Consider the following 24,913-nt stretch of genomic DNA (forward strand, 5'->3'; position numbering starts at 1 on the left):
ATGGCTGGAGGCCGGCAGGCATCCTGTGAAAAGGATGCCACAAACTTAGCCTTTAGACTGTGAGTCATATTATTTGCCTGCACTGTAAAATCACACATCCACACAGGCCTGTGAGCCAAGCACTGAGAGGACCCCAGACATCTTGTGGAGAGGCACAAGGGACAAGGGCTCTATGAGCACACTTGTGACCATTTGTCTAGGTTCAATGTCTGGTGCTGGGCTTCAACTCTGGAACCTTAGGCCATTCGATGAATTTCATCTGCCTATTTCCTCCTCACCTGTAAAACAGAAATGGCCCCTATGATTCTAAACCTTGGAATGTGGTGGTTAGTCAGCTAGAGAATCAGTCCCCCAGGCAGAGGTCATGCTCAATCCTCAACAAATTCTGAGCTCAAGGCTCTTCTTCTCTGTCTGTTGCAAAAATTTAAGAACGATTTTCTACTTGTTGTTTTTCTGCAAAACAGATAAATAATTGTTGTTTGTTTGGGTGGGAGACCACATTAGGTAATCTAGTGGAGCCTGTTGCATGGATGGATGGGTGGGAATGCTAAGGACAAAGCTACAGTGAGGTACAGTCAGTCCCCTCTGAGATTGGCAGAGGGGTCCTAAGGAGGTGCTTTGCTCTGATGCTGCCGTGGGAGCATCTGAGTTCTGGGAAGAACAGGGGCTTCTGGAACTGGGTTAGCTAGTCCTTATGAATCCCACCCAAGGTCCAGCATGACAGAGACTGAAAGGACTAGAGCAACGGTCCAAGAGGAGCCCCCAAAGACAACAGATTATTCACACACACTCAGTAAAGCCTCCTCTGTATACAGGGTATTGAGCCCACAGTTGTGGATGCCCACAACTGGAGCAGGGATAGTGGCGCATAGCAAAGAAAGGCTTTTCAGAGAAAGACTGTGCTGTGGATATAGCTCTGTATACTGTGAATGTGTTGCTCTGATTGGTTAATAAATAAAGTGCTGATTGGCCAATAGCCAGGTAGGAAGTATAGGCGGGACAAAGAAAAGAATTCTGGGAAGAGGAAGGCTGAGTCAGAGTCGCCAGCCAGACACAGAGGAAGCAAGATGTAAAGATACCAATAAGCCATGAGGCACGTGGCAAGGTATAGATTTATAGAAATGAGTTAATTTAAGATGTAAGAGCTAGTCAGTAGTTAGCCTGAGCTAATTGGCCAAGCAATTTTAATTAATATGAGCTTCTGAGTGATTATTTTATAAGTGGGCTATGGAACTGCAGGGCTTGGCAGGCCCAGAGAGAAACTTTCCAGCTACAAGACTGGGCTGTAACTGTCCTGCCAAGCCTGATGACCTGAGTTCAATCCCTGAAACCCACATGGTAGGAGGAGAGAACTGACTCCTATAAATTGTCCTCTGATCACATACACTGTGGTGCACACATGATCACCCCCCCCAATAAAAATACAGTAAAAAGGTGCTAAATTAGAAGCATATTCTCAGTTTGTGACTGGTCCCCATGGCAGGTGGACCCCTGTTCTGGGTGAGAACAAAACTATATTATTTTCTCAGGAAATCCACTCTTTTGGGGGGGTAAGATTGATTTTTATGTGCATTGGTGTTTTGCCTACATGTATGTCTATGCGAGGGTGCCAGATCCCCTGACTGGAGTCACAGACAGTTGTGAGCTGCCATGTGGGTGCGGGAATTGAACACAGGTCCTCTGAAAGAACAGCCAATAATACTCTTAACCACTGAGCCATCTCTCCAACCACAGGAAATCCACTCTTATTCCAACCTCCTTAAAGCCCTTTTCTGAGAACCTAGAGACAGAGGACAATGTCCAGTGATATTCCCTTTGTACCCGCATACCTCTCCTATAATCTTAGCAACATCAGTGAGACTCCTTCCTTACTACCTGCTGTTCTGACACTGTCCTCAGGACACTGTCCCTATTCTCTGCAGTTTCCTCATGGGTCTCAGACCAAAGTCGGCTATAGCTTGAGAGCTTCTCTCCAGGTGCCACCAAGCCCCTGTGGTCCCACAACCCACATATAAAATAAACACACAGACTCTTACATTATTAAACTGTTTGGCCATTAGCTCAGGCCTACCATTGTCTAGCTCTTACTCTTATATTTAGCCCATTTCTATTAATCTATACTTTGCCACGTGGCTCGTGGTTTACCAGTACCTTACATCTTTCTTGTCATGGCGACGGCTGGCAGTGTTTCTCTCACCCAGCCTTCACTTCCCAGAATTCTCTTCTCTGCTTGTTCCGCCTATACTTCCTGCCTGGCTACTGGCCAATCAGCATTTTATTTATACAGAGCACTATCCACAGCAGTCTGCTTTTCACCCTTGGACCTGACATTCTTTGAAAATACATACCAATGTGCAAAAATCTGAGGGAGTCTAAGGCTTCTTTGTGCCTCAGATTTTTCTTCTGTGGAACATCATGGGTGTAAGACAAATTGCTAAACAGTCTTATTAATAAATACAAAAAAAAAAAAAAAAAAACCCTGGAGCCAGATATTGGGGTGAAAGCTAAGAGATCAGAGGAACAGAACAAGTCACAGCCACAAGTTCTTACCCTAGGAAATCCTCAGCCCAAGAGAGAGCTACTTCCTGTAATTCCACGCCTACATGCCTTTTTGTCCCTGCCCTCTCACTTCCTCTCTCAGCCCAGTTACATCACTTCCTCTTTCTGCCCAGCTCTGTCACTTCCTGTCTATAGGTACAGACCTCCAGACCTTTATGGTTAACTAGTGTTGGAAATTAAAGGCTATGATACCATGCTTGGCTCTGTTCCCAGTGAGGCCTTGAACTCACAGAGATCAGGATGAATCTCTGCCTCCTGAATGCTAAGATTAAAGGCATGTGCTGCCATTGCCTGACTTCTATGTTTAATATAGTGGCTAGCTTTTTCCTCTGATCCTCAGATAAGCTTTATTGGGGTGCACAAATAAAACATCACCACATATGGAAAATCAAACTTAGGGACTTGTGATGGGGACAGATGAGGTGGTTCAGTGGGTATGGGCACTTGCTGCTAAGCTTGACAATCTGAGTTCAAGTCCCAGGACCCACCACTGGTAGAAGGAAAGAACTAACTCCCAAAAGGTGTCCTCTGATCTCCACATGCAGGCTTGCACAAACATAAATAGATAAATAGATAAAGGGCTTTGCAGTGGTGAATATTGGTTGTCAACTTGGCAAGCTCTAGACTCACCTAAGAGACAAGCCTTGGTCATGCCTGTGGGTGGTGAGCTAAATTGAGTTAACTGTAGGTGGCGCCATTCCATGGACTGGGGTTCTGAGACAAAAAGAAGTGAGCTATTGAACCCACCTGATTCTCCACTCCTGACTCTGGGATGCAAGGAGACCAGCTGCCTCCAGCTTCTGTCACCATGTCTTCCAAAGCACATGGGCTGGCTATAGCCCTGGAACTGTGAGCCAGGACAGACTTCCTCCCTTAAGGTATTGTCTGTCAGATATTTGGTCACAGTGACCAGAAACTCAATGAGCTCAAGACTTCTGTTTTTCTCCTACAGTGTCTGTTTGGCCTCTGTACACACTTGGCTTTGCAGTTTTGCAGTTTTGTAAAGGAGCTTTAATTATGGGGTGCAAACAAAAACAATTTATGAGTTTAGAGAGACGGTACCACAAAATACAGATCATGATTCCAAAACACACACACACCCCAACAATGGTCCATAATTAATTCTTGGGCTACATCTGCAGATGCTTGCTGTCTGGCAAGTCCAGTGAGGCCGTGGGTCTCCTGATGGCTCTGGCCGGACTGCAATTGGAGTGGGAGTTCTCAGAAGTGTGGGGTGGGGTGCAGTCGAGGGGGAGGGACTGGGATGGCATGCTCCCTCCTGGACATAGCACACACCGGCAGCCTGGGGTAGGATGTAGTATAAATGCTTTCCCTCGGGCTGGTCTTGGACACAAGCCACTTTTGTTTCAGCTGCTCCAACAGTCCATAGTTTGTGGGGGGCGCTGCAAAAGAAACCAGGTTTGGGTGACACAGGGCTTCCAGGACCCTGGTACATAGTGGTTATGAGAACAGGCATGGCAGTCACATCACCCATCGGCAGTATGGCCATCTGGTTCTGGAATGGCACAGTTGCCTACCATGTCACTGCCGTACTAATGGAGACACCGCCTCTAGGGGCTGCTGGGGTGAGGCACAAGGGCCAGCAGAAAGGAGACACAATGGTCTCATACTCCTGCCATGTTTTCCAGGCCGTTATATACAGAACCAAAGCTCACAGGGTGAGCAAAGGCTGGAGACACATTCAAAAGTCCTCAAAATCCTCAAAGCAGGGCAGCAGTGGCGCACGCCTTTAATCCCAGTGTTTGGGAGGCAGAGGCAGGCGGAGCTCTGTGAGTTCGAGGCCAGCCTGGTCTACAGAGCGAGATCCAGGACAGGCAGGGCTACACAGAGAAACCCTGTCTCAAAACACCAATAAATAAAAGAAGCTCTCAAACACTCCGTCCTTACCTGGCTTTTGCTTTTGTTTGTTGTTGTTGTTGTTTTGGGTTTTTTGTATAGTACACACCCTATCTGAATCTTTATTCAGTCTTATTTATTAATAACTCTGTCTCCTTCTTGGAACTTCTTGGAGTATCAATTATCTGAGGACAGAAGCATTCTGTGCTTGTCAGCCGCTATGTCCCCCAGGAACCCCAAGGAAGATTTACTCACTGTGCCTAGAGGGAATACCTGGCACGGGAGTAGAGAGTGTGTTGCTTTCAACCACCTCTGGTCCTCGTGTAGAGGTGAGGCTGTCATTACAGGATTATCCCTGATGTCAAGGGGAGAAGGCAGGTGCAGTCCTGAGCAACACAGCTCATTTTCCTGTGACCTCACCCCACCGCTCCTGTAGGTCTTTGTAATTCGAGCACACCTCAGCCCTGTGCCTTTGTGGCCCCCCTTATAGACCAACACAGGGAAAATCTCCAATTATAAAAGTACCAAGAAGGGGAAAGTCAGACTTCTCTGGCAGCCACAGCAATTTCTGCCCATTCCAGGTACGCAGGGCGGGCACACCAGGGTTATAATTGTGTCGATTGTAGTGGTCGTCGTAGGTGCTGATCAGGTAACGATTAGAGGGCTCCTGGTGGTGGGTGATCAGGTGCTTGTATGGGAGACCCTGGAAGGACAAACAGTGGTCACATTACCCATCAGAGCAAGGTGTCCCTTCCAGCCCAGGATGCTGGCAGTAATCACCTCTCAAGGAGCTGAGACACCAGTGAAAAGGAAGCCCCCACTGGTCACCAGAGACCCCCCAAGGGCCACAGAGCTGTCTGTCCCACTGGGACACATTGCTCTTTCGGTTATATACTCCAGCTAGCCGCTTTCAATTCTCTGGCCAAGTCCATTGGTCCCCAGGGTGAGCTACCATGGTAAATTAAAATTAAAATCAAGATGTTCAGCTGAATTGAAGCTGCCAGCACTGCTCAGGGTACAGCTTTGGGATCTGACATTATACCCTTTGGTTCTGTCTTGCCTTGCTCCCTCCAACTGCCCATTTTCAAGGTAAGGGACATTTGGGCCTCATATTTCCTTCAGTTACTGTAGGGAGAGCTGGAGAAGTTTCTGTAACTCATCTTCCCCCGGGAAGGATTTATGGACCCTTCGGCTGCAAAGTAAGGAGCTGCTTCTTTGATGCGAAGTTATTTACCAGGAAGGAGAAAGCTGTGTTTTTCTGTCTGGGATGCCTGTCTGAAATCAGGGTTTTCCTAAGGAAAGAAGGGAATTCTAGGGAGCTGGACTAATTGAAAGGAGGTCGATTTGTCATGGACCGTAGACACCCTGCACCCCAGGCTTCTAAGAGTTGTTCCATAAATAAGTCAGAGCACAATGCCAGAGAGACACGAAGGGTTTGGGCCGGGATACGATGCACAGCTCCCCAAATCGGCACCACTAGGGGCCAGGAGTCCCTTTCTAAACCAGCTGGTGCTTTTCCTTGGGTGGCAGACCTGTAGGAGAGAGTCCAACAGGGGTTTTATTGGCATTCCTTTGGCTTCTGCATATCTCAAAAAATGATACCGTAGTAAAACACAGACTTAAAATTTTCATGAGTTTTCATGAGGAGGGGGCATGCAATATCACATATGATGACACGAGGCAGCAGATCACCAGCCAGGGATAGTTACTAACTTGAGACAGGGACGGGGTTTGGTGAATGAACAGAAAGAATCTTGAGGAAGAGATTTCTGTTTCTTTCCTTGTGTGTGTGGTGGTGGTGAAGCATCAGGGAAATTTTTTTTTTTTTTTTTTTTTTTTTGAGACAGGTTTTCTCTGTGTAGTTTTGGTGCCTGTCCTGGATCTTACTCTGTAGACCAGGCTGGCCTCAAACTCACAGAGATCTGCCTGGCTCTGCCTCCTGAGTGCTGGTATTAAAGGCGTGCACCACCGCCGCCTGGCATGTCAGGGAAACTTTTAAGTTCAAATTTATTTTATTTTTATTTTTATTTATATGTATATGTATGTTGAGGGTTGGGAGGAGGATGCCCATGTTGGCCAGAAGAGGAGTCAATACTACCCACCTGCAGCTGGAGTGACAGAGGGCTGTGTGTCACAGACATGGGTGCTAGGAACTAAACTCAAGTCCTCTGTAAGAGCAGCAAGGGCTCTTCACTACTGAGCCATCTTTCCGGCCCCTGGAACTAATTAATTTTAGCCATATTAAACCACGAATTGGGGTCAGGGTTTGCAATGAGTCCAAAGGTCTCTTTAAAAGATTGCCTAATGCTCTATACTTTATCATAGCCAAAGGCCAAGAAGCTGTGGTGTAATGATCTGTTATGTAAGAACAGGGATAACAGGATGTGGTTGGGGACTGGGAGCCCCGGGCTGTAGGTTTTTATTCTGACTTTCTTCAGTTAAAGTACCTTTGTGTCTTCCATGAGGAAAGCTGTGGTGATGTTCAAGAACCCAAGAATCCAAGAGCATGCCCTGGAGATGCTGCACCGTCCGGGGACACCAACACAGCTAGGAATGGCAGTATGGACTAGAGATGTGTGCATGGTCTGGGGATGTCAGTGTCATTTGTCTCAGGGATGTCAACAGAAAGTCTGACACCACTTATCATGATGTGACTTTCCCAAAGGCAGAAGACAGTCGTCTCTGGTAGTGTCAAGGCAAAACTCAGTTCTCATCTCAAAGGAAATTAAAGATAGTTGATTCTTTTTTTATGATTTATTTATTTATTTATTATGTATACAGTGCTCTACCTGCACATCCCTGCAGGCCAGAAGAGGGCACCAGATCTCATTAAAGATGGTTGTGAGCCACCATGTGGTTGCTGGGAATTGAACTCAGGACTTTTGGAAGAGCAGCCAGTGCTCTTAACCTCTGAGCCATCTCTCCAGCCCCAAGATAGTTTGTTCTTTTTTTTTTTTTTTTTTTTTTTTGAGACAGGGTTTCTCTGTGTAGCTTTTGTGCCTTTCCTGGATCTCGCTCTGTAGACCAGGCTGGCCTCGAACTCACAAAGATCCGCCTGCCTCTGCCTCCTGAGTGCTGGGATTAAAGGCGTGCGCCACCACTGCCTGGCGATAGTTTATTTTGAACTAAATATGAGTGACCAGGGCTTGGGAGCACAAGATCAGGTCGCCAAGAATAGGAGGTTGTATGTAGAAACAATTTCATGATTTTTTTTAAAGAATCCATATTATTAATCTTTTTATTGCATTTATGTGAAAAAGGCCGAACATTTGTTTGTGTACAGGCACACACACAAGTATATGTCTATGTGTGTATGTGTGTGTATGTGTAAGCATCTATAGAGATCTGAGGACAGTCTACAGAAATTGATTTTCTCCTTCCAGCAAAGAGCATTCCAGACACCAAATTCAGGTTGTCAGACTTGGTGACATGAGCCTTTTGCTCACTGAACTATCTCACCAGCTGACCCTCATGAAGGTTTTGTTTTGCTTTGTTGTTGGGGTTTGTTTGTTTGTTTTTATTTTTTGAGACCAGGTCTCACTGTGGAGCCCTGGCTGGTCTGGAACTTCCTATGTAGACCAGGCTGCCCTAAAATTCATAGAGCTCCACCTGCCTCTGTGTCCTGAGTGCTGAGATTCAAGGTGTGCACCACCACACCTAGAATCTTGTGAAGTTTTCTTATAGGTACAAAATAAAGTCATAAAGCATTTTCCAAATACATTGGTGGGAGCATGAGGTAGGTGTGTTATAGCAAAGTGAAGAAATATCTGTTTAAGTCCCAGATGCCATCTGATGACATCCTCAGCTTAGAGTAGGTGGAAGTTAATACATTTCAAAAATTTTTACCAGATAGCAACAAGGATGTTAGGTCAAACACAAGAGCAATGAATAGCTGCTAAGAGGACTAAAGATAGCCTCAAATAATTTGGCTCTTGATCTGCAACATTCCAACCCATTATAATTAGGAAGTTCTGACCAGTCAGTCAGGCTTGTAGAATCTTTAACGTAGGTGTGGCCTTCCCCCTACCCCCAGGAACTTCAGTTTATACTGAAATAAGAATTTTCGTCTGTGATGGAATAAAATCCTTTGATTCAGGCCTCAAGTCTGGAGAGATGGCTCAGCCAGTAAAGCTGCTTGCTGCCAAGCTAGAGGACTTGAGGTCGATCCATTTTCTGCAAACTGTCCTCTGACCTCCACACATGCACAGATGTCTCCCACAGGAAATGGACAAATTAATGTTTCATGAAAACTTAAAAGAAGGCTGGTGGTGGTGGTTGTGTCAGTGGTGGCGCATGCCTTTAATCCCAGCACTCAGGAGGCAGAGGCAGGCAGATCTCTGAGATGAGGCTAGCCTGGTCTACAGAGTGAGTTCCAGGACAAGAAACCATGTCTTGAAAAGCAAGCAAGCAAACAAACAAACACAAAACCAAATCAAAACAAAACAAAACAAAAAACCCAAGGTTTAAAAGAGACACATTCATTGTCTCTGATTCATAGAAAAGTCATCTGCTTATTCGCTTACCATCAAGCCACACAAAGAATTAGTTTCCTGCCTTTGGATTCTGAGTAGCTGGTCTCTTGGGGGCTTTTCCCACACTAAAATGCTCTGATTCTCAAAAATCATACCTCACTCCTTCCTGCCACTGGCCTGAGTTTAAAGAGAAGTTGGGGCACATGAGATGGGAAGACAACAGGCTGGCAAAACAAAACACTCAGGATGCTCACTTGGGATTCTCAGAGTATAGTGGCACAGAGCACAGCTGTGCCCTATGGACGATGGTGACAAGCTTGCTATCCCCACTGCAAGCCTGGAGGGAGACATCTGGAGGCACTCGTGTAGGACATGTCCTACCCTGCTGTACCAGGAGGTGCTAGGATCCCAGAGCCTCTGGCACAATCTCACCAGATAATAAATGTCACTTACCTCCACTCTCCTTTTCCCATACCACCTGGATATGTGGTCTGGTCTGTGGCTTGGGAAGGGGACATATTCCTTCCTGTAAATGCACTGTGGGGTGTGGTCAGTGGCTTTGGTGAACTGAAAAAGAACACATTTTCGAGAGAATATCTGAGAGGCTGCCTCTCTTACCCCTGCTGTGTTCCCCAGCCACCACACCAGAGTAAATAAGAGCCCAGGACACCCAATAGCACCGGAAGGACATGAGCTAAGGGGCTCAGAGCCTGCTCCAGACTCACTTGGTGACTTTCCTCTGTTCTTTCTTTCTTTTTTTTTTTCCAAAATTTATTTTTATTTTAAGCACATTAGTGTTTTGCCTGTATGTATGTCTGTATGAAGTTGTGGGTCCCCTGGAACTGGAGTTATGGACGGCTGTGAGCTGCCATGTGGGAGCTGGGAAGGAGACCCATGCTCTCAACCACGAGGCCATCTCTCCAGCCCACTTTTGTCCTCTCGCGCTCTCAGTGCTCCCCTCAGCCAGTGGTTCTGAAACCTTCCTAACGAATGCTTCGACCTTTAATACATTCCTCATGTTGTGGTGACCTCCGAGCATAAAATTATTTTTATTGCTACTTCATAACTGTTATTTTCTACTGTTATGAATCATAATGTAAACATCTGATATGCAGGGTGTCTGATATGTGACCCCTGTGAAAGGTCGTTTGACACCCAGGTTGAGAATCAATGCTCTAGACGATAAGTCTTTTCCTCTTTTGAGTTCTTTTCTTATTTTTTTCTTTTTTTTTTTTTTGGTTTTTCAAGACATGATTTCTATGTGGAGCCCTGACTGTCCTGGAACTCACTCTGTAAGAACAAGATGGCCTCACACTCACAGAGATCCACCTGCCTCTGCATTCCAAGTGCTGGGATTAAAGGCGTGCGCCACCACCCTTGTTTTTTGTGACGTTGTGCTTTCTGATTGCTTTCTGTGACGTTGTGCTTTCTGATTGCTTTCTTAATATGGTAAACTAGTAAGTATATACTAGTTTGACCGTTTTGTTGAAGTGCTTGTTTTCTGCCTAGACAGAGTTTCAAAATATAACCAAGGCTGGCCTTGAAGTCATGGTCTTCCCTCCTCACTCACTACCATGTGCCAGGGTTACAGGAATGCAGAGGCCCAAGAATTTTAGTCCATTTTATTTTATTTTGTATTTTGAGATAGGGTTTCTCTATGTAGTCCTGGTTGTCCATAGGAGCTTGCTATGTCAACCAGGCTGGGATCAAACCCATAAAGATCTCCTGCCTCTGCCTCCCGAGTGCTGGGATTACAGTTGAGCACCACCTCTGCCCAGCTCCATTTTAGTCATTTTTTTTTTTTCCGGAGCTGAGGACCGAACCCAGGGCCTTGTGCTTGCTAGGCAAGCACTCTACCACTGAGCTAAATCCCCAACCCATTTTAGTCATTTTTAAGTGTACAGTGCAATGACATTAAGCACATTCCCATTGTTGCTCAGCCACCCCCAGCATCCCTAGCTAGAAAGTCTACACCCCAAACACCAGGCTCCCCTGGCCATGCTGCTTTCAGTGTCTATGAATGGACATATCCTGGGCACCTGGAAGAAGTGGTCACACAATGTTTGTCCTATTACATCTGGCTCCTTTCTCTTATGTCTTCAACATTCATTCATGTGGGAGGATGTCCAGAATTTCCTTCCTCATAAAGGCTGTGTGATCTAGCATATCTTGTTTATCCACCCATCGACGGGTGAGTACCTGCATTGTGTCTCCTCTTGGAATAAATGTGAATAACATTTCTCAGAAATATCTTCTGAACCTGAGTTTTCATTTTTTTTCAGGTTATATTTAGAAGAACTGGTGGGTCATATGGTTGTGTTGTGTCCAATTCTTTCTATTCCTCCCCCTTTGTCCTTTTAGGAAATTAAAATTAATTTTAGGGGCTGGGGATTTAGCTCAGTGGTAGAGCGTTTGCCTAGCAAGCGCAAGGTCCTGAATTCGATCCTCATCTCAAAAAAAATTTATTCTCATTATTTTAATTTTTTATTTTATATATATGGGTGTTTTGCCTGCCTATATGTCCAGAAGAGGGCATCAGATTCCCCTGGAACTGGAGTTAAAGGTGGTTGTGACCTGACATGTGTGTACTGGGAACTGAACCTGTGTTTTCTGGAAGGGCAACCTCTCAACCACTGAGCCATCTTTCCAGCCCCTTTGTTGTAGAATATTCCTTTACACTGTGTGAAGACATGTCACTGTGATTGGTGTAATACAAAACTAAACAGCCAACAGTGAGGCAGGAAGTATAGGTGAGATTTCTGGACAGAGAGAGCTCTGGGAAGAAGAAAGACAAAGTGGCCAGGCAGATGCAGAGGAAGCAAGACATACAGGAGGAGAGGTAAAAGTAAGTCACATGGCAACATGTAGATGAATAGAAATAGGTTGATTTAAGTTATAAGAGCTAGTGGGAGAAGCTTAAGCTAAAGGCTGAGCTTTTATAATTAATAATAAGTCTCCATACGTTTTGTGTGTGTGTGTGTGTGTGTGTGAGAGAGAGAGAGAGAGAGAGAGAGAGAGAGAGAGAGAGAGAGAGAGAGAGAGAAAGAAAGAAAGAAAGAAAGAAAGAAAGAAAGAAAGAAAGAAAGAAAGAAAGAAAGAAAGAGCAAGCTGGCCGCCCAAAGAAAAATCTGTCTACATATGGAGTCCATGTGGAGGCTCAAATATCCAAACATAGGGCCTGAGAAAGCTAAGGAAAGTTCTGGACAAGGAGCCTGATGTAGATTGCTAGTCCTGCAGTCTCTCAGGCAGGCTGGTGCTCAGCAGCATAAAAAGGCGCCCTTACAGGTTGCTGCCTACAGGCTGGAGTCAGCCGCCAGCACCACGCACCAGTGCCATGTGTTAACCTGAGCTGTGTGGCAGCTGACATGGCAGTTTAAGATTTGTCTCATGCTGTGAGAGAACACTGCTCAGTAAAGACAGATCCAAATGGAAAAAATCTCTAAACAAGTTACAATGTGTTTAAAAATATGTGCATAGGCTTAAAAAAGAAAAGAAAATAGGTATAGACAGCCATAAGAAAAAAAGTTTATAAATAATAAGATAAAGGCTTTATAAAGAGAATAATATAATATGAAAAAGATAAGCCACGTAAAGAGGGAAAATACACAGAGAATCTGGATCCTATATGGTGTCTTATTGATTTTGAATTTTTTGAATGCTAATGAACAATTTGGTTTAATAAAAAGCTGAACAGTCTGTTTTTAAAACAGTTTTAAATTTTTATTCATTATAATTGTGTGTATGTCTGAGTGTGCATATGTACAGGTGCCTGAAGAGACAGAGGTATCAGATCTCTCTGGAGCTGGATGCCAGGGGTGTGTGTGGGGGGGGGGGGTGAGCTGGTTGATGTGGGTGCTGGGAACCCAACTAGGATCCTCTGGAAAAGCAATACATGCTCTTAACTGCCAGGCTATCTCTCTAGTCCTTTAACAACCATCTCAACATGTGTTTATGCGATGGGGGGCTTGGGGTGTACATGTGTCTGATGAATATGTGGTGCTGAGAGGACAGCTTGGGAATGAGTTCTCTCCTCTGCCATGTGGGATCTGGGGATCAAACCCAGGTCATAACTCTTCACAGCAATCACCTTCACCCATGGAGTCTTCATGTCAGCCACTTGCTCTTTTCTTTTTAAAAATTTATTATTATTTTTTAATTACAAATTATGTCATTTCTTGTAGCTAGAGTTTTTCTGGTCCTTGCCTGACTCACAGTCAGAACAAATCTCTCTCACCTGCCAGTCCCACAGCCAGTCCCACAGCCGCTCAGACCCAACCAAGTAAACACACAGAGACTTAAATTGCTTACAAACTGTATGGCCGTGGCAGGCTTCTTGTTACTACTTCTTCTATCTTAAATTAACCCATTTCTAATAATCTATACTTTGCCACGTGGCTCATGGCTTACCAATACCTTACATCTTGCTTGTCATGGTGATGGCTGGCAGTGTCTCTCTGCCTCAGCCTTCCACTTCCCAGAATTCTCCTCTCTGCTTGTCCTGCCTATACTTCCTGCCTGGCTACTGGCCAATCAGTGTTTTATTTTTGACCAATCAGAGCAACACATTTAACATACAGACCATCCCACAGCACTTTCTCTCCCTTCTCTTTCCTCCCTCCAATCCCTCCCATGTACCCCACATTACATGCTCTAGAAACCACGACCTCTTTTTTAAAATTGTTAGTTATCACACACACACACACACACACACACACACACACACACACACCCCTAAATATATAAGTATAGCCTGCCCAGTATGTTTAGTGCTACTTGTGTGTATATGATATCAGGGATGGTCATGAACCTTAGTTAACCAGTTAGGGAGCTGGTCTCAGCATCATTTGTTGCCTATAGTTCTTTGTTGGTGGGTGGAGTCTGCTCTGTTCTCTTTTTCTTTCCCTCCCTTCTTTCCTCCCTTCCTTTCTTCCTTCCGTTTCATCCCTTTCTTTTTTATTCTGAGATAAGGTCTCACTATATGACCCAGGCAGGCTTCAAATTCAGAATCCCCCCCCCCCCCCCGTCCCAGCTTCCTACATACTGGATTAAATGTTAGGAAGATTAGATGGGGCTCTCACCACTGAGATACAGCCCTAGCTCTTGTTATTTTGTTTTTATACAGTAACTCAGGTTGGTCTTGAACTGGTGATCTTCTTGCCTCAGACTCTGAGTGCTAGGATTGTAGGCATGTGTCCCTATAACCTACTTCATCATTATTCTTAAGAGGTTATTAGTTTTATTTTTTAAAATCACATCTTTACCTTGATAGGGTCATGCTGGCTTTATTCTTTCATTTTATTTCCTTCTCTTCAAATTTTGGAAAGTATTTGAGAAGGATTGGTGTTATTACTTCTTTTTAATTTAAAAAAAATTACTTTATACACAAAAAACCTGTGTTTTGCTGGCATGTATTCTGGTGCACCATGTGCATGTAGTGCACAGAGAGGCCAGAAGAGGGGAGCATTGGATTCTCTGGATCTGGAGTACCCATGTGGGTGTTGGAAATCAAACCTGAGTCTTCTCAAGAGCAGCCAGTGCTTTTACCTGCTGCCCCGTCTCGCCAGCCCAGGTGTTAATTTTTTATTTCCTCCTTTTTTTTTTCCACGTTTGATAAAGTTCCCAGTGAGTTCATCGTCTTGGTTTTTTGTTTGTTTGTTTGTTTTTCTTTCAACAAATCCAGTTTCCTGATAATTATGTATCTATCTGGCTTTTCTGTTTATTTAGAATTCAGTGTGATAGACTGTATGTTTCTGGGAATTTGTTTATTTCATATAGATTATCCAGTTTTCTAGAGGCTGGAGAGACGGCTCAATGCCTAAGAACATTTGCTGCATTGGCAGAAGAGAGGAGGCCCCAGCACCCAACCTCCTGCGGCTCCAGTTCCAAGGCAACCTATTCCCTCTTCTGGTCTCCACAGCACTGCATGCATGTAGCAAATGCTTACATATGCAGAAATAAAAACCAAACAAATCTTGGAAAATAATTTTTAGTGTACAATTGCTTGTACAATTCTCTTAATCTTCTATTTTGTGGAAACTGATAATGACTCCCCACTTATATTTCATCATTTGAAGTTTTTTTTCTTTTGCATATCTAACAGTTTGTGAGTTTTGTCCAACTTTTTTCAAATATTTATTAGTACTTGTGAGTGTGCACAGTGTGTGTGGAGTGTATGGTGTCTATAGTGTGGTGTGTGTATGTGTATGAAATGTATGATGTGTGTGTGTGGGTATACAATGTGTGAAATATATATGGAGTATTTACATAGTATGTGTGGTGTGTGCAGTGTATGTGGTGTGTATAGTGTGTGGAGTGTGTGGAGTTTGTATGGTTTGTGTAGGCTGTGTGTGTTTTGTATAGTATATAGTGTAAATGGTGTGTGTGTGTGTGTGTGTGTGTGTGTGTGTGTGTGTGTTGTATATGGTATGTGTGTGTGGTATGTGGCATGTGTAGTCCCATGTTTGCATACTGTGCATGTGGTGGTCAGAGGACATCTGGTGTCGTTCTTTGCCTTCCCCTTGTTTGAAGAGGGTCTCTTGTTGTTGGCCACTGAACTGCACAGCCTGGTCTGACCTACAAGCTTCAGAGGATGCTTGTCTCTTTCTCTCCTTCTGCTGTAGGTGATAGGATCACACATTTGCCAGCACAGCCAGCGTCGACATGAATTCCTGGGATCTGCACTCAGGTCATCAGTCTTACATGATATGCTAGTTAGATTTTTGTCAGCTGGGCACTGAGCTAGAGTCATCTTGGAAGAGCAAACTTAAATTGAGGAAATGCCTCCATCAGATTGGCCTGTAGACTAGTCTACGGGGGCATTTTCTTGATTAATTATGGTTGTGGGAGGAGGGTGTGTTACTTCAGGCAGTGCCAACCTTGGGAAGGTGGTCCTGGGTTACAAAAGAAAGCAGGCTGAGCAATCCATGGGGAGCAAGCCAGTGAGCAGCACCCCTCCTCTGTTCCTGCTTGTGTTCCTGCCCTGCCTTGTCTGTGATTGGGGCATGTCAGTCAAATAAACTCTTTTCTCCCTAAGCTGTTTTTGGTTGGTTTTTTGTTTGTTTGTTTGTTTGTTTTTTGAGACAGGGTTTGCTTTGTGCCTTTCCTGGATCTCGCTCTGTAGTCCAGGCTGGCCTTGAACTCACAAAGATCCGCCTGCCTCTGCCTCCCAAGTGCTGGAATTAAAGGCTTGCACTACCACTGCCTGGCCCTAAGCTGTTTTTGGTCATGATGTTTATCACAACAACAGGAAGCAAGCTATGACAAAAGGCAAGCAAACATTTTCCCTTGTTGAGCTATCTCTCCAACCCCTTGTCAATATTTTCAATTAGCCAAGTCTTGTTTTCATGGTTTTCCTGCCCCCTCCTTTAAAAAATAAAAAGGGCCACAATACGTAGCTCAGGCTGGTCTCAGACTCACTATATTATAGTACAGGTTGGGCCCCAATTTTTCCCTATCTCCCTGCTTCAGCCTCCTGAATGCTAGGATTATATAGCAAGTGCTACTACATCCTGCTATCTAATCTTTCTCTCTCTCTCTCTCTCTCTCTCTCTCTCTCTCTCTCTCTCTCTCTCTCTCCCCACCCCCCATGCATGTGTGTGTGTACAAATGTGTGTGCAAGTGGCTATAGAGCCCAGAGGTGCTGAGTGCCCTGGTGCTGGAGTTACCAGTAGTTGTGAGCTGCCGGAGGTGGGTCCTGGCAACTGAACTTGGGTCCTCTGCAGTATCTGCTCTTAACTGATGAGCCATGTTTTCAGCCTTGCTGCTGATTTCTTATTTAATTCTACATAGTGTCAGAAAAGGCTCTTGCCAGGCGGTGGTGGCACATGCCTTTAATTCCAGCACTTGTGAGGCAGAGGCAGGCAGATCTCTGTGAGTTTAAGGCCAGCCTGGGCTACAGAGTGAGTTCCAAGACAGGCCCCAAAGCTACACAGAGAACACCCCCTCCCCCCCTCCAAAAAAAAGAAAAGGCTCTTTGTCTGAGTTCAAGCTTATTTGTTTGTTTGTTTGTTTTAGTTGTTAAGAATTGTTTAGTGGTGTATGACATGGTCTATCCTAGGAATTTTTCATGGGTGTTTGAAAATGTATGTCCTTGTTTTGTCAGGTGGAATGATACATTAATACATTAGGTCTAGACAGTCTCTGGTGTTGTCTAAGCCCTTTGTTTCCACATTGACCTTCCATCTGATTGTTCTACCCAATATTAAATGTGTAGTATTGAGACACTCCCCCACCACCACCACACGCCCAGTTTTTTGAGACAGGGTTTCTCTGTACAATACTGGCAGCTGTGCAATTTGATGTGTAGACGAAGGTAGCCTTGAACTCGGAGATCTGCCTACCTCTGCATCCCAAGTGCTAGGATTAAATTCATGCACCACCACCACCCATCTTGAGATACTTTTAAAAAAGGGATTGTATTTATTTTTATTTTATGTGTATGAGTGTTTTGCCTACGTGTGTATGTGTACTGTGCATGTGTCTGGAGCCTATGGAGGCTAGAAGTGAGCATCAGATTACAGATGGTTGTGAGCCACTCTGTAGGTGCTGGGAATTGAACCCAGATCCTCTACAAAAGCAGCCAGTGCTCTTATCTGCAGAGCCATCTGCCCAGCCCTTGTTTTATTCACTTAATGAAGATTTATTCTAAGGCCTGCCATAGATTTAGACTAGACAAAATGATATTGTAATTTTTTATCATATTCAAACACTTAATACAAAGTTTCTGAAACCTAGACATTCAAGCCCTGAACAACACACCATATTACTTCCCATAGCAATAATATTCAACAAAGTGTAATGTGACATTTTTAGTGAACTGTTACATACTTAACAAGAATGGAATTAGCAACAAGAGCCTCAGACTAAACAGACATAGTCTGTTTTGTTTTCCATGTTTGTTTTCACCCTTCCTCTCAAAGCCATGGGAAAACTGAACCTAATTCACATAGAGAATTTCTAACATTTAAAATTACAGGGCAGCCAGGATGGTTCAGCCAGCGAAGGTGCTTTCTGTAGCAAGTCTTTCTCTGTGCTTGCCAGATCCCAAATAACCACGCAGAGACTTCTTATTAATTATGAAAGCTCAGCTGGTAGCTTAAGCTTGTTTCTAACTAGCTCTTGTAACTTAAATTAACCCATTTCTATTAATTCACTTGCCGCCACGTGGCTCATGGCTTGTGACCTCATCTTGTACATGTTGTGCTTCCCCCATGTTCGGCTGGCAACTTCCCCTTCTCCACCCTTCTTCCCAGCATCCTCTCTGCCCCAGAACTCCTGCCAAGCTATTGGCAGTTCAGCTTTTTATTAAACCAATTCAAGTGACTGTTCTTCACAGTGTACAAAAAGATAATTCCACATTTCTTCCTTTTTGTCTAAAGAAAAAGGAATTGTTTTAACTCTAACATAATAAAACTGTAAACAATAACGACAATTATCAGGTAAGAATTACATTTACAATATCTGGTCCATTTGTATTTGGCATATTTGGAGAAAATACTCCATTATTTATTCTATCTTGATGAGTCCAAAGCTCTATACCTATCATTGCTAAGGAAAACTATAACTGTGACTATCTAGTCTTCAACTCCATCAAAGACCCCATAAGGATATATTACATTAGTAAACAGGAAGTGCAGAGCAAGCAACTTCCAAAACTAAAAGAAACAACAAATAATTGGCTACCTGGACAGTCACCCAAGGTTCCTGTGTAACATGGGGGCATCCATCTTCGGCCTAGAGGACTAGAATATCTAACAGACTTTTCTGTGAATTTTAGAAGGAATGTTGTACCCTGTCTTGACAAAGTTTGGCAATTGCTTTTGTGTCCTGCTGGTCCAATTTGGACAGCAAACTGTTAGCAGTCAAGACAACAACCATTTCTTGCCCAAATGGCTAGTTTTGCCACATTGGAAGCAAACGTCATAAGGAGTTTCTTCCAGGCCCATTAGCTTCCCATGAACTCTGAATGACCAGAGTTGGATAACTGGAGCCCACATGGTGGAAAAAGAGAACTGAGTTCCAAAAGTTGTCCTCCCATAGTGTGTCAGGGCAAGGGCATCAACCCCAATGCAAATAAATGAATAAATGTAACTTTTGCTTGTTTGATTGATTGATTGAGACAGGGTTTCTCTGTGTAGCTCTGGCTGTGCTGGAACTCACTCTGTAGATCACACTGGCTTCAAACTCAGAGATACACTGCCTCTGCCTTCAAAGCACTGGGATTAAAGACCAGTTAAAATTTTAAATTGTATTTTTGGAGCTCTAGGAATACAGATCAATGGCAGTGTGCTTGCCTAGCATTCACAAAGCCCTGTGTTCCATTTCCAGCATCAAAGTAAAGCTATCTTTAAAATTTACCTTTTACACATTTCAAGATCTACCTTCCTACCTCCATCAGCAATTGCATTGCTAAAGTAAACAATGATATAAGGGTCTATCTGATGGGCATACAGCAATCTGTAAGCAAGTTTCCCAATTACTCACAATATCAGTGTTCTGCCAATGTAAACAAAAAAAAAAAAAAAAACCTCAAGAAGCCAAAAACTACAGTTTATAAGAAGAAACATGCATAGAACAAGGATTGGTAAACTATGAACTTCTACCTGTCTCCAGCTACAAGTATTCTTCAGACTCTTATTACATATTATTTATTTAGCTGTGCAGATGGAGCTATGAAAGCTGAGATTTGCTGAAGCAAATGAAAGCAATATTTTAAAAGGTTTATTTCATGATTTAATTGGTTATTAAGTATATTTGTTAAGATGAAACAAAGGTGTGCTTTAAAAATGTATCACATTTTATTTATTTAAATGCATGTGGACTAGTAAGAGGGAGGGCAACATGCCTTCTCCTTCTTCTGTAGCTCTGTTTAGTTCATGAGTATGAGTGTTTTGACTGCATGTATGTCTGTGTACCACATGCATAGGCTGGTGCCCTTGGAGGTCAGAAAGGGGCATAAGATCCCCTAGAACTGGAGTTACAGGTGATTGAGAGTCACCATGTAAGTGCTGGGAACTGAACCTGGACCCTCTGTAAGAGTAACAAGTGCTCTGAGACACCTCTCCTACCCATGCTTCTCATATTTTTATGAGTCCCTGTTGTCTTTGATTTCTAATAGTTTGATTGCCATGGCTATCACCAGTGTGTCTCTCTCTACATTTATTCTCCTTGGATTTCTTGAATTCTTGGATTTGCAAAGCTATGTACTCCTTCAAGTGATATTTTCAGCCATTCTTTCTTTTCTTCCCTCCCTCCCTCCCTCCCTCCCTCCCTCCCTCCCTCCCTCCCTCCCTGCTTTCTTTCTTTCTTTCTTTCTTTCTTTCTTTCTTTCTTTCTTTCTTTCTTTCTTTCTTTCTTGACAGGATCTTACTATATAGACTAGGCTGGCCACACACTCACAGAGATGCACAGACTCACACAGATCTGCCTACCTCTACCTCCCAAGTGCTGGAATTAAGGGTGTATTAATACTCCTTGTTTTTTAAGAAAGGTTGCTACCTTGTTGATTCTTTCGGCATGCTTTCCTTTTCCTTTGTATGTCTAATGATTTCTTCATTGCTGAAAAAACAACTCTCTTACTCTTTGCTGACCAGATATATGCAAGGGGGAGACCTTTTTATTTTTAACTAGTTGGTCTTCAGGGCCAGCCATCAAGAAGGCTGAATCAATTCTCAAGCCTTTTCTTGGCACACATCCTGCCTGGGCTTTTCTGTAGTTTATCATATTCACATACACACTTCCTATTAATTGTCTTAATTTCCCTCTAAAATACTATCTCCCTTTTCTTTCTTTTCTTGATAGGGTCTCAATGCAGAGCCTATCTTGGCCTTGAACTTACGACCCTCCTGCCCAGCCTTTTCAAGTATTGAGATTATAGATATGTGCCACAAAACCCTAGCTTTTTCTTTGGGTATTATATTGGATTCTTCTACTCATTCTCCTCTCTTCTCTCCTCCCCACCCCCAACAAAGTCTTACTATGTAGCCTTGGCTGGCCTGGAGCTCCCTATGTAGCCCAGGCTGGCCTCAACTCATAAAAATCTGCCTACTGCCTCCTGAGTGCAGAGATTAAGGCTACGCACCACCTTTGACCTTCTCTACCCATTATCTCTTGTTTGAGACATTTAGAGTCCAGCCTCCCTTGTAGCTTCTCCTACAGCACCGTAATGGATTATTTATAGAAGGGAGTCCCTTTCAGCTTTCTCCTATAATAACCCTAACTGATTGTTCATCTGGTCATTGTTTCCCCTGGAGCTTCTCTTCCTTACACCAGTAAAGCACAGTTAAAGTTAATGATGACTCATGCCATGCCTGGTGATGGCTAATGTTCTCCATGGAAACAATCTTTTCTAGTTAGCTGAAGTGATGTTACACAGTCAAAGGAATGACGCACGGTGAACGCTGCCTTGGGGAGCTGTGAGAGAGGCCCCAGGAACAAAGGCAGAGGCCTCTTACCTCAGGTGCATTTTGATCCTTGTCATGTTCTTGGACATCATTTTATACCTCCTGAGGCAAATGTTTACGTTCAGTTCATAAGACGTGTTTATTCTTGTTGGATGTCAGAACGCAGCTATAGACCCCAATCTGGCGAAAGGCTATGCTGAGTGCTGTTCTCCTGAATCTGGATACGGCTTTCGACCTTGACTTCATGCTTTCCCAAATATAATCTACAGGACATGCCAGGCATTGTGTTTAGATTAGTCTGTCCTGAGAAAGTCCTGGGGAAGGACTGCTCTGTTGATAATTAGTATGTGCTTACTGACATTTATTTACATGTTTTTCTGAACACAAACAACCTTCCTTAGATCATTGCCTTCTTTGTTTCATTCATGTATAGAAGTACATGAGATTGAAGTAAAGTTGTCTGCAGCATTAGACTGTAGTCTGCCCTATTCTTTAAGGTTCTCAAGTCCCAGGTCTTATAGACGGATCTGCTTAGGTCAACATAAAGCACCACCAACTTTGCCCATCCTCCCTATGCCAAAACTGGCGGGTCTATCTTAACCACTTTTCCTTTCTCATTTCCCAAGACTGTCTGAGGATGGCTAGGTATCCCTGAAAAGAAAAAAAAAAAAAATGTATACACACACACACACACACACACACACACACACACAAATAAAAATCATTGTTTTTAACACACACACAAATAAAAATCATTGTTTTTTAAAGACTTTTGCATTATTTTAATTTTATGTGTATGAGTGTTTGCTTGCATGTATGTAAGTGAACTATATTCATACAGCACAAGGAAGCCAGAAGAGGACACTGGATCCTGTGGAGATGTATGTGAATTGCTATCAGGGGAGGGGCTGGGAACCAAACTCCAGTCCTCTACAAGAACAGTAGTAAGTGCTCTTAATGGCTCAGCCATGTTTCCAGCCCAGTAAAAAACTTTAAAGAAGTACAAAGGTGGAGGCACATGCCTTTAATCCAAGCACTTGGGAGGCAGAGGCAGGCAGATCTCTGTGAGTTCGAGGTCAGCTTAGACTAAACAATGAGTTCTAGGACAGCCAGGAAAGACTGTCTCAAAAACAAAAAACAAAACAAAACAAAAAACACACAAAAAAAGCCCAACAAACAATAATAAATACAATTAAAAAATGGAAAGAAACTGGGGAATATGCTGATACCTTGAAACATTCCAGTTACAACCGAGCTAGAGGTACAACTGTATTAATACCCCTGCTATGGTGTCTCTAAGACATAAGGAGAGACCTTAATTATTGTGTAAAAGCATCTTTCCTGTGTAGAGCACAAAGACTCTACCTGGCACCATAATCTTAAGATTTGGCTATGGGCTGTGTCACACTTGAGAATAGCCATGACTTCATTCCTCTCTCTGAGTGATTTCCCGCTGGCTCTCCTGTCTTACCTTCCTCCTCTCTTCCACCCAGTTTCCAATGAGCACTCTCGTTGAATACTGCTTTTCAATCTGCCAGCTTGGGGTAGAAAACGTCTGAGGAACCGCTGCGGTCGTAAACATGTTAAGGATCTGTCAGGCGTCCGGGAGACTTGGCAGGTTCAGGGGACAGAGAGGTATTGGGGGGTTGTTCGAGTGTTCATCTCCTTATCTGCCTACACTCCGTCCAGCTCAGGAAATTTAAAACCGAGCCTGGAGAGCTCACTTCCCTCCAGCAGGAGTGAGGAGACTTGGATTCTCTTTTGTTGACTGTCTCCATGGCGACAGACACTGGCCACAGATCCTTTTCTCTAGGAGGCAGCTGATTCTGGAGGAGCAGAGCTGGCCTCACATAAAGGGGTCAAACTGAAAAGCACCACCGTGAAAACAGTAGTGAAAGGCCAGTGTCTCCCTTGTTACCAGAGGGGCCCCACCCTTGCCGCATTTTTGTAACGGGTGAGTTGGACTCCTTCTTGAAGGTTTGAATTCTATTACTCCTTAATGCTGATATGTGAGTCCATGCTAACACACTAACAGATGGCCACTCACAGCGCCCCTTGGAGGCTGGTGCCATAATGGTATCTGCTTTGTACTTAAGGATACTGAAGCACAGAGAGGTTCAGGTGCCTAAAGTCACCCCACTACCTGGTGGGACAATTGAGACTTCCTTTCATTCTAACTCCGGCTTCAATCTCTGGCTTCCCTCCACTCCCTGTCTGTAACTCTGCCTAAGGGGCTTCCATGAAGAATCCTGCATTGTGTTTGCAGCTAACACAATATGGTTCATTCATTCATCCCATACGCTCTTCACATTCTGTGTCCTGGGTGCTAAGGTGAGGTTGCAATGCATTAATGAATAGACCTCAGCCCGGCTCAGTGGGACAGAGACCCATATTTTGCTTATTTTCTAGGCCAAAGGATCAGGAGCCATCAAGATACCTATCTACAGAGGGCTGGTTCAATACGGTGGATTCTGTCTATTTGATGCAATGTTCTATAACTCTTATGAAAACCTGGTCTAGGGGAATGTTATGTAACTCAGTGGCAGAGCACTTGCCTAACATGAAAAGTCCCTTAGTTTAAACCCTAGCAAAGCAGGAAAGAAGAGGGTGAATGCGAGAGGAAGAGGAAAGAAGCAAAGAGAAAAAAAGGGGAGAAAGAAAAAAGGAAAAAGATTAGCCAAAAGAAGATGCACTAATAAATAGAGGAAACTGTTTAAAAACTAAGTCTTATTTTGTTTTATGTGTATGAGTGTTTGTTTACATGTATTCCACATCCATGCCTATTGCCCATGGAGGCCAGAAGAGAATGTCAGATCCTCTGGAAATGGAGTTACAAACAGTTGTGAGCCACCTCGTGGGTGCAGGGAACCAAACCTGGGGTCTCTGCAGCAGCAGCAGTCAGTGCTCTTAACCGCTGGGCCATCCCTCCACATTATTTTGAGCAGAGCTCCAACCAGGCTGTGATCGGTATGAGCAGCTGTCACCTCCTCCGAATGCTGGGAAATCACATTAGTTGCTTAACATCTGTTACAACGGGAATATTTACATCACAGAATTGGCAAATTTTGGTTGTCAATTTGATTGGATTAGAATCCATTAAGCGATATGCCTCTTGAGGGGTTTGGGCAAGTATTTCTAGGAGGGATTAGCTGAGGGGAGAAGACTGTTCCCCCATAGTGGGCAGCACCTTTCAGCCCTGGCCCAGAGATAAGGAAATCTGGGAGAAAGACGGGCCCACTCACGCCAGCCTCCACTTCTCGCTGCCCAGTGCATCTATCCACTGCTGCTGCTGCTGGGCTACATGAGAACCCAGTTTTTTTGGGCTCTCCAGGAGTCTTCCAGGCATTCAGCACCAGACTGAGGCACCCGGCAACATGGACTGAAGGGCCAACAGGTTCTCAGTCTCTTCAGCATGTAGACAGCCATTGTTGGACTATCCAGCCTGCATCACGTAAGCCAAACGAATAAATCTCCTTTGCAACGCATTTCAATGCATTGGTTCTGTTCCTCTAGAGAACTCTGGCTAACACAAGCTGTACATTGGGTATATCGACTGACTATTTGTTTCTCAGACAGCTTCTGATACTTGCCATATTAAAAATTGAAACAGAAATCTTAAATAGG

At 44.0% G+C, this 24,913-nt stretch overlaps 1 protein-coding gene across 1 annotated transcript; it reads right to left on the reverse strand.

Annotated features, from left to right (window-relative positions):
• Positions 1–3,574: 3,574 nt before the first annotated feature.
• C2H1orf158 (chromosome 2 C1orf158 homolog) lies at positions 3,575–23,007 on the reverse strand. The gene is made up of 4 exons (XM_036179694.1): positions 22,761–23,007; positions 9,342–9,455; positions 4,942–5,119; positions 3,575–3,962 (listed from the first exon to the last, which is right to left on the reverse strand). The coding sequence occupies exons 1-4, from the start codon at positions 22,869–22,871 to the stop codon at positions 3,781–3,783; spliced, it is 585 nt and encodes a 194-aa protein (XP_036035587.1). The 5' UTR covers positions 22,872–23,007; the 3' UTR covers positions 3,575–3,780.
• Positions 23,008–24,913: the final 1,906 nt, after the last annotated feature.

This window comes from Onychomys torridus, chromosome 2 (genome assembly GCF_903995425.1).
Source record: "Onychomys torridus chromosome 2, mOncTor1.1, whole genome shotgun sequence".
NCBI classification, from domain to species: Eukaryota; Metazoa; Chordata; class Mammalia; order Rodentia; family Cricetidae; genus Onychomys; species Onychomys torridus.

Coding starts and splice junctions, on each gene's coding strand:
- C2H1orf158 (XM_036179694.1), bottom strand. CDS start 22,871: ATGTTTACGACCGCAGCGGTTCCTCAGACGTTTTCTACCCCAAGCTGG. Junction 9,456..22,760: donor GGGTGGAAGAGAGGAGGAAG/GTAAGACAGGAG, acceptor GTTCTTTTTCAG/TTCACCAAAGCCACTGACCA. Junction 5,120..9,341: donor ATGGGAAAAGGAGAGTGGAG/GTAAGTGACATT, acceptor TTGTCCTTCCAG/GGTCTCCCATACAAGCACCT.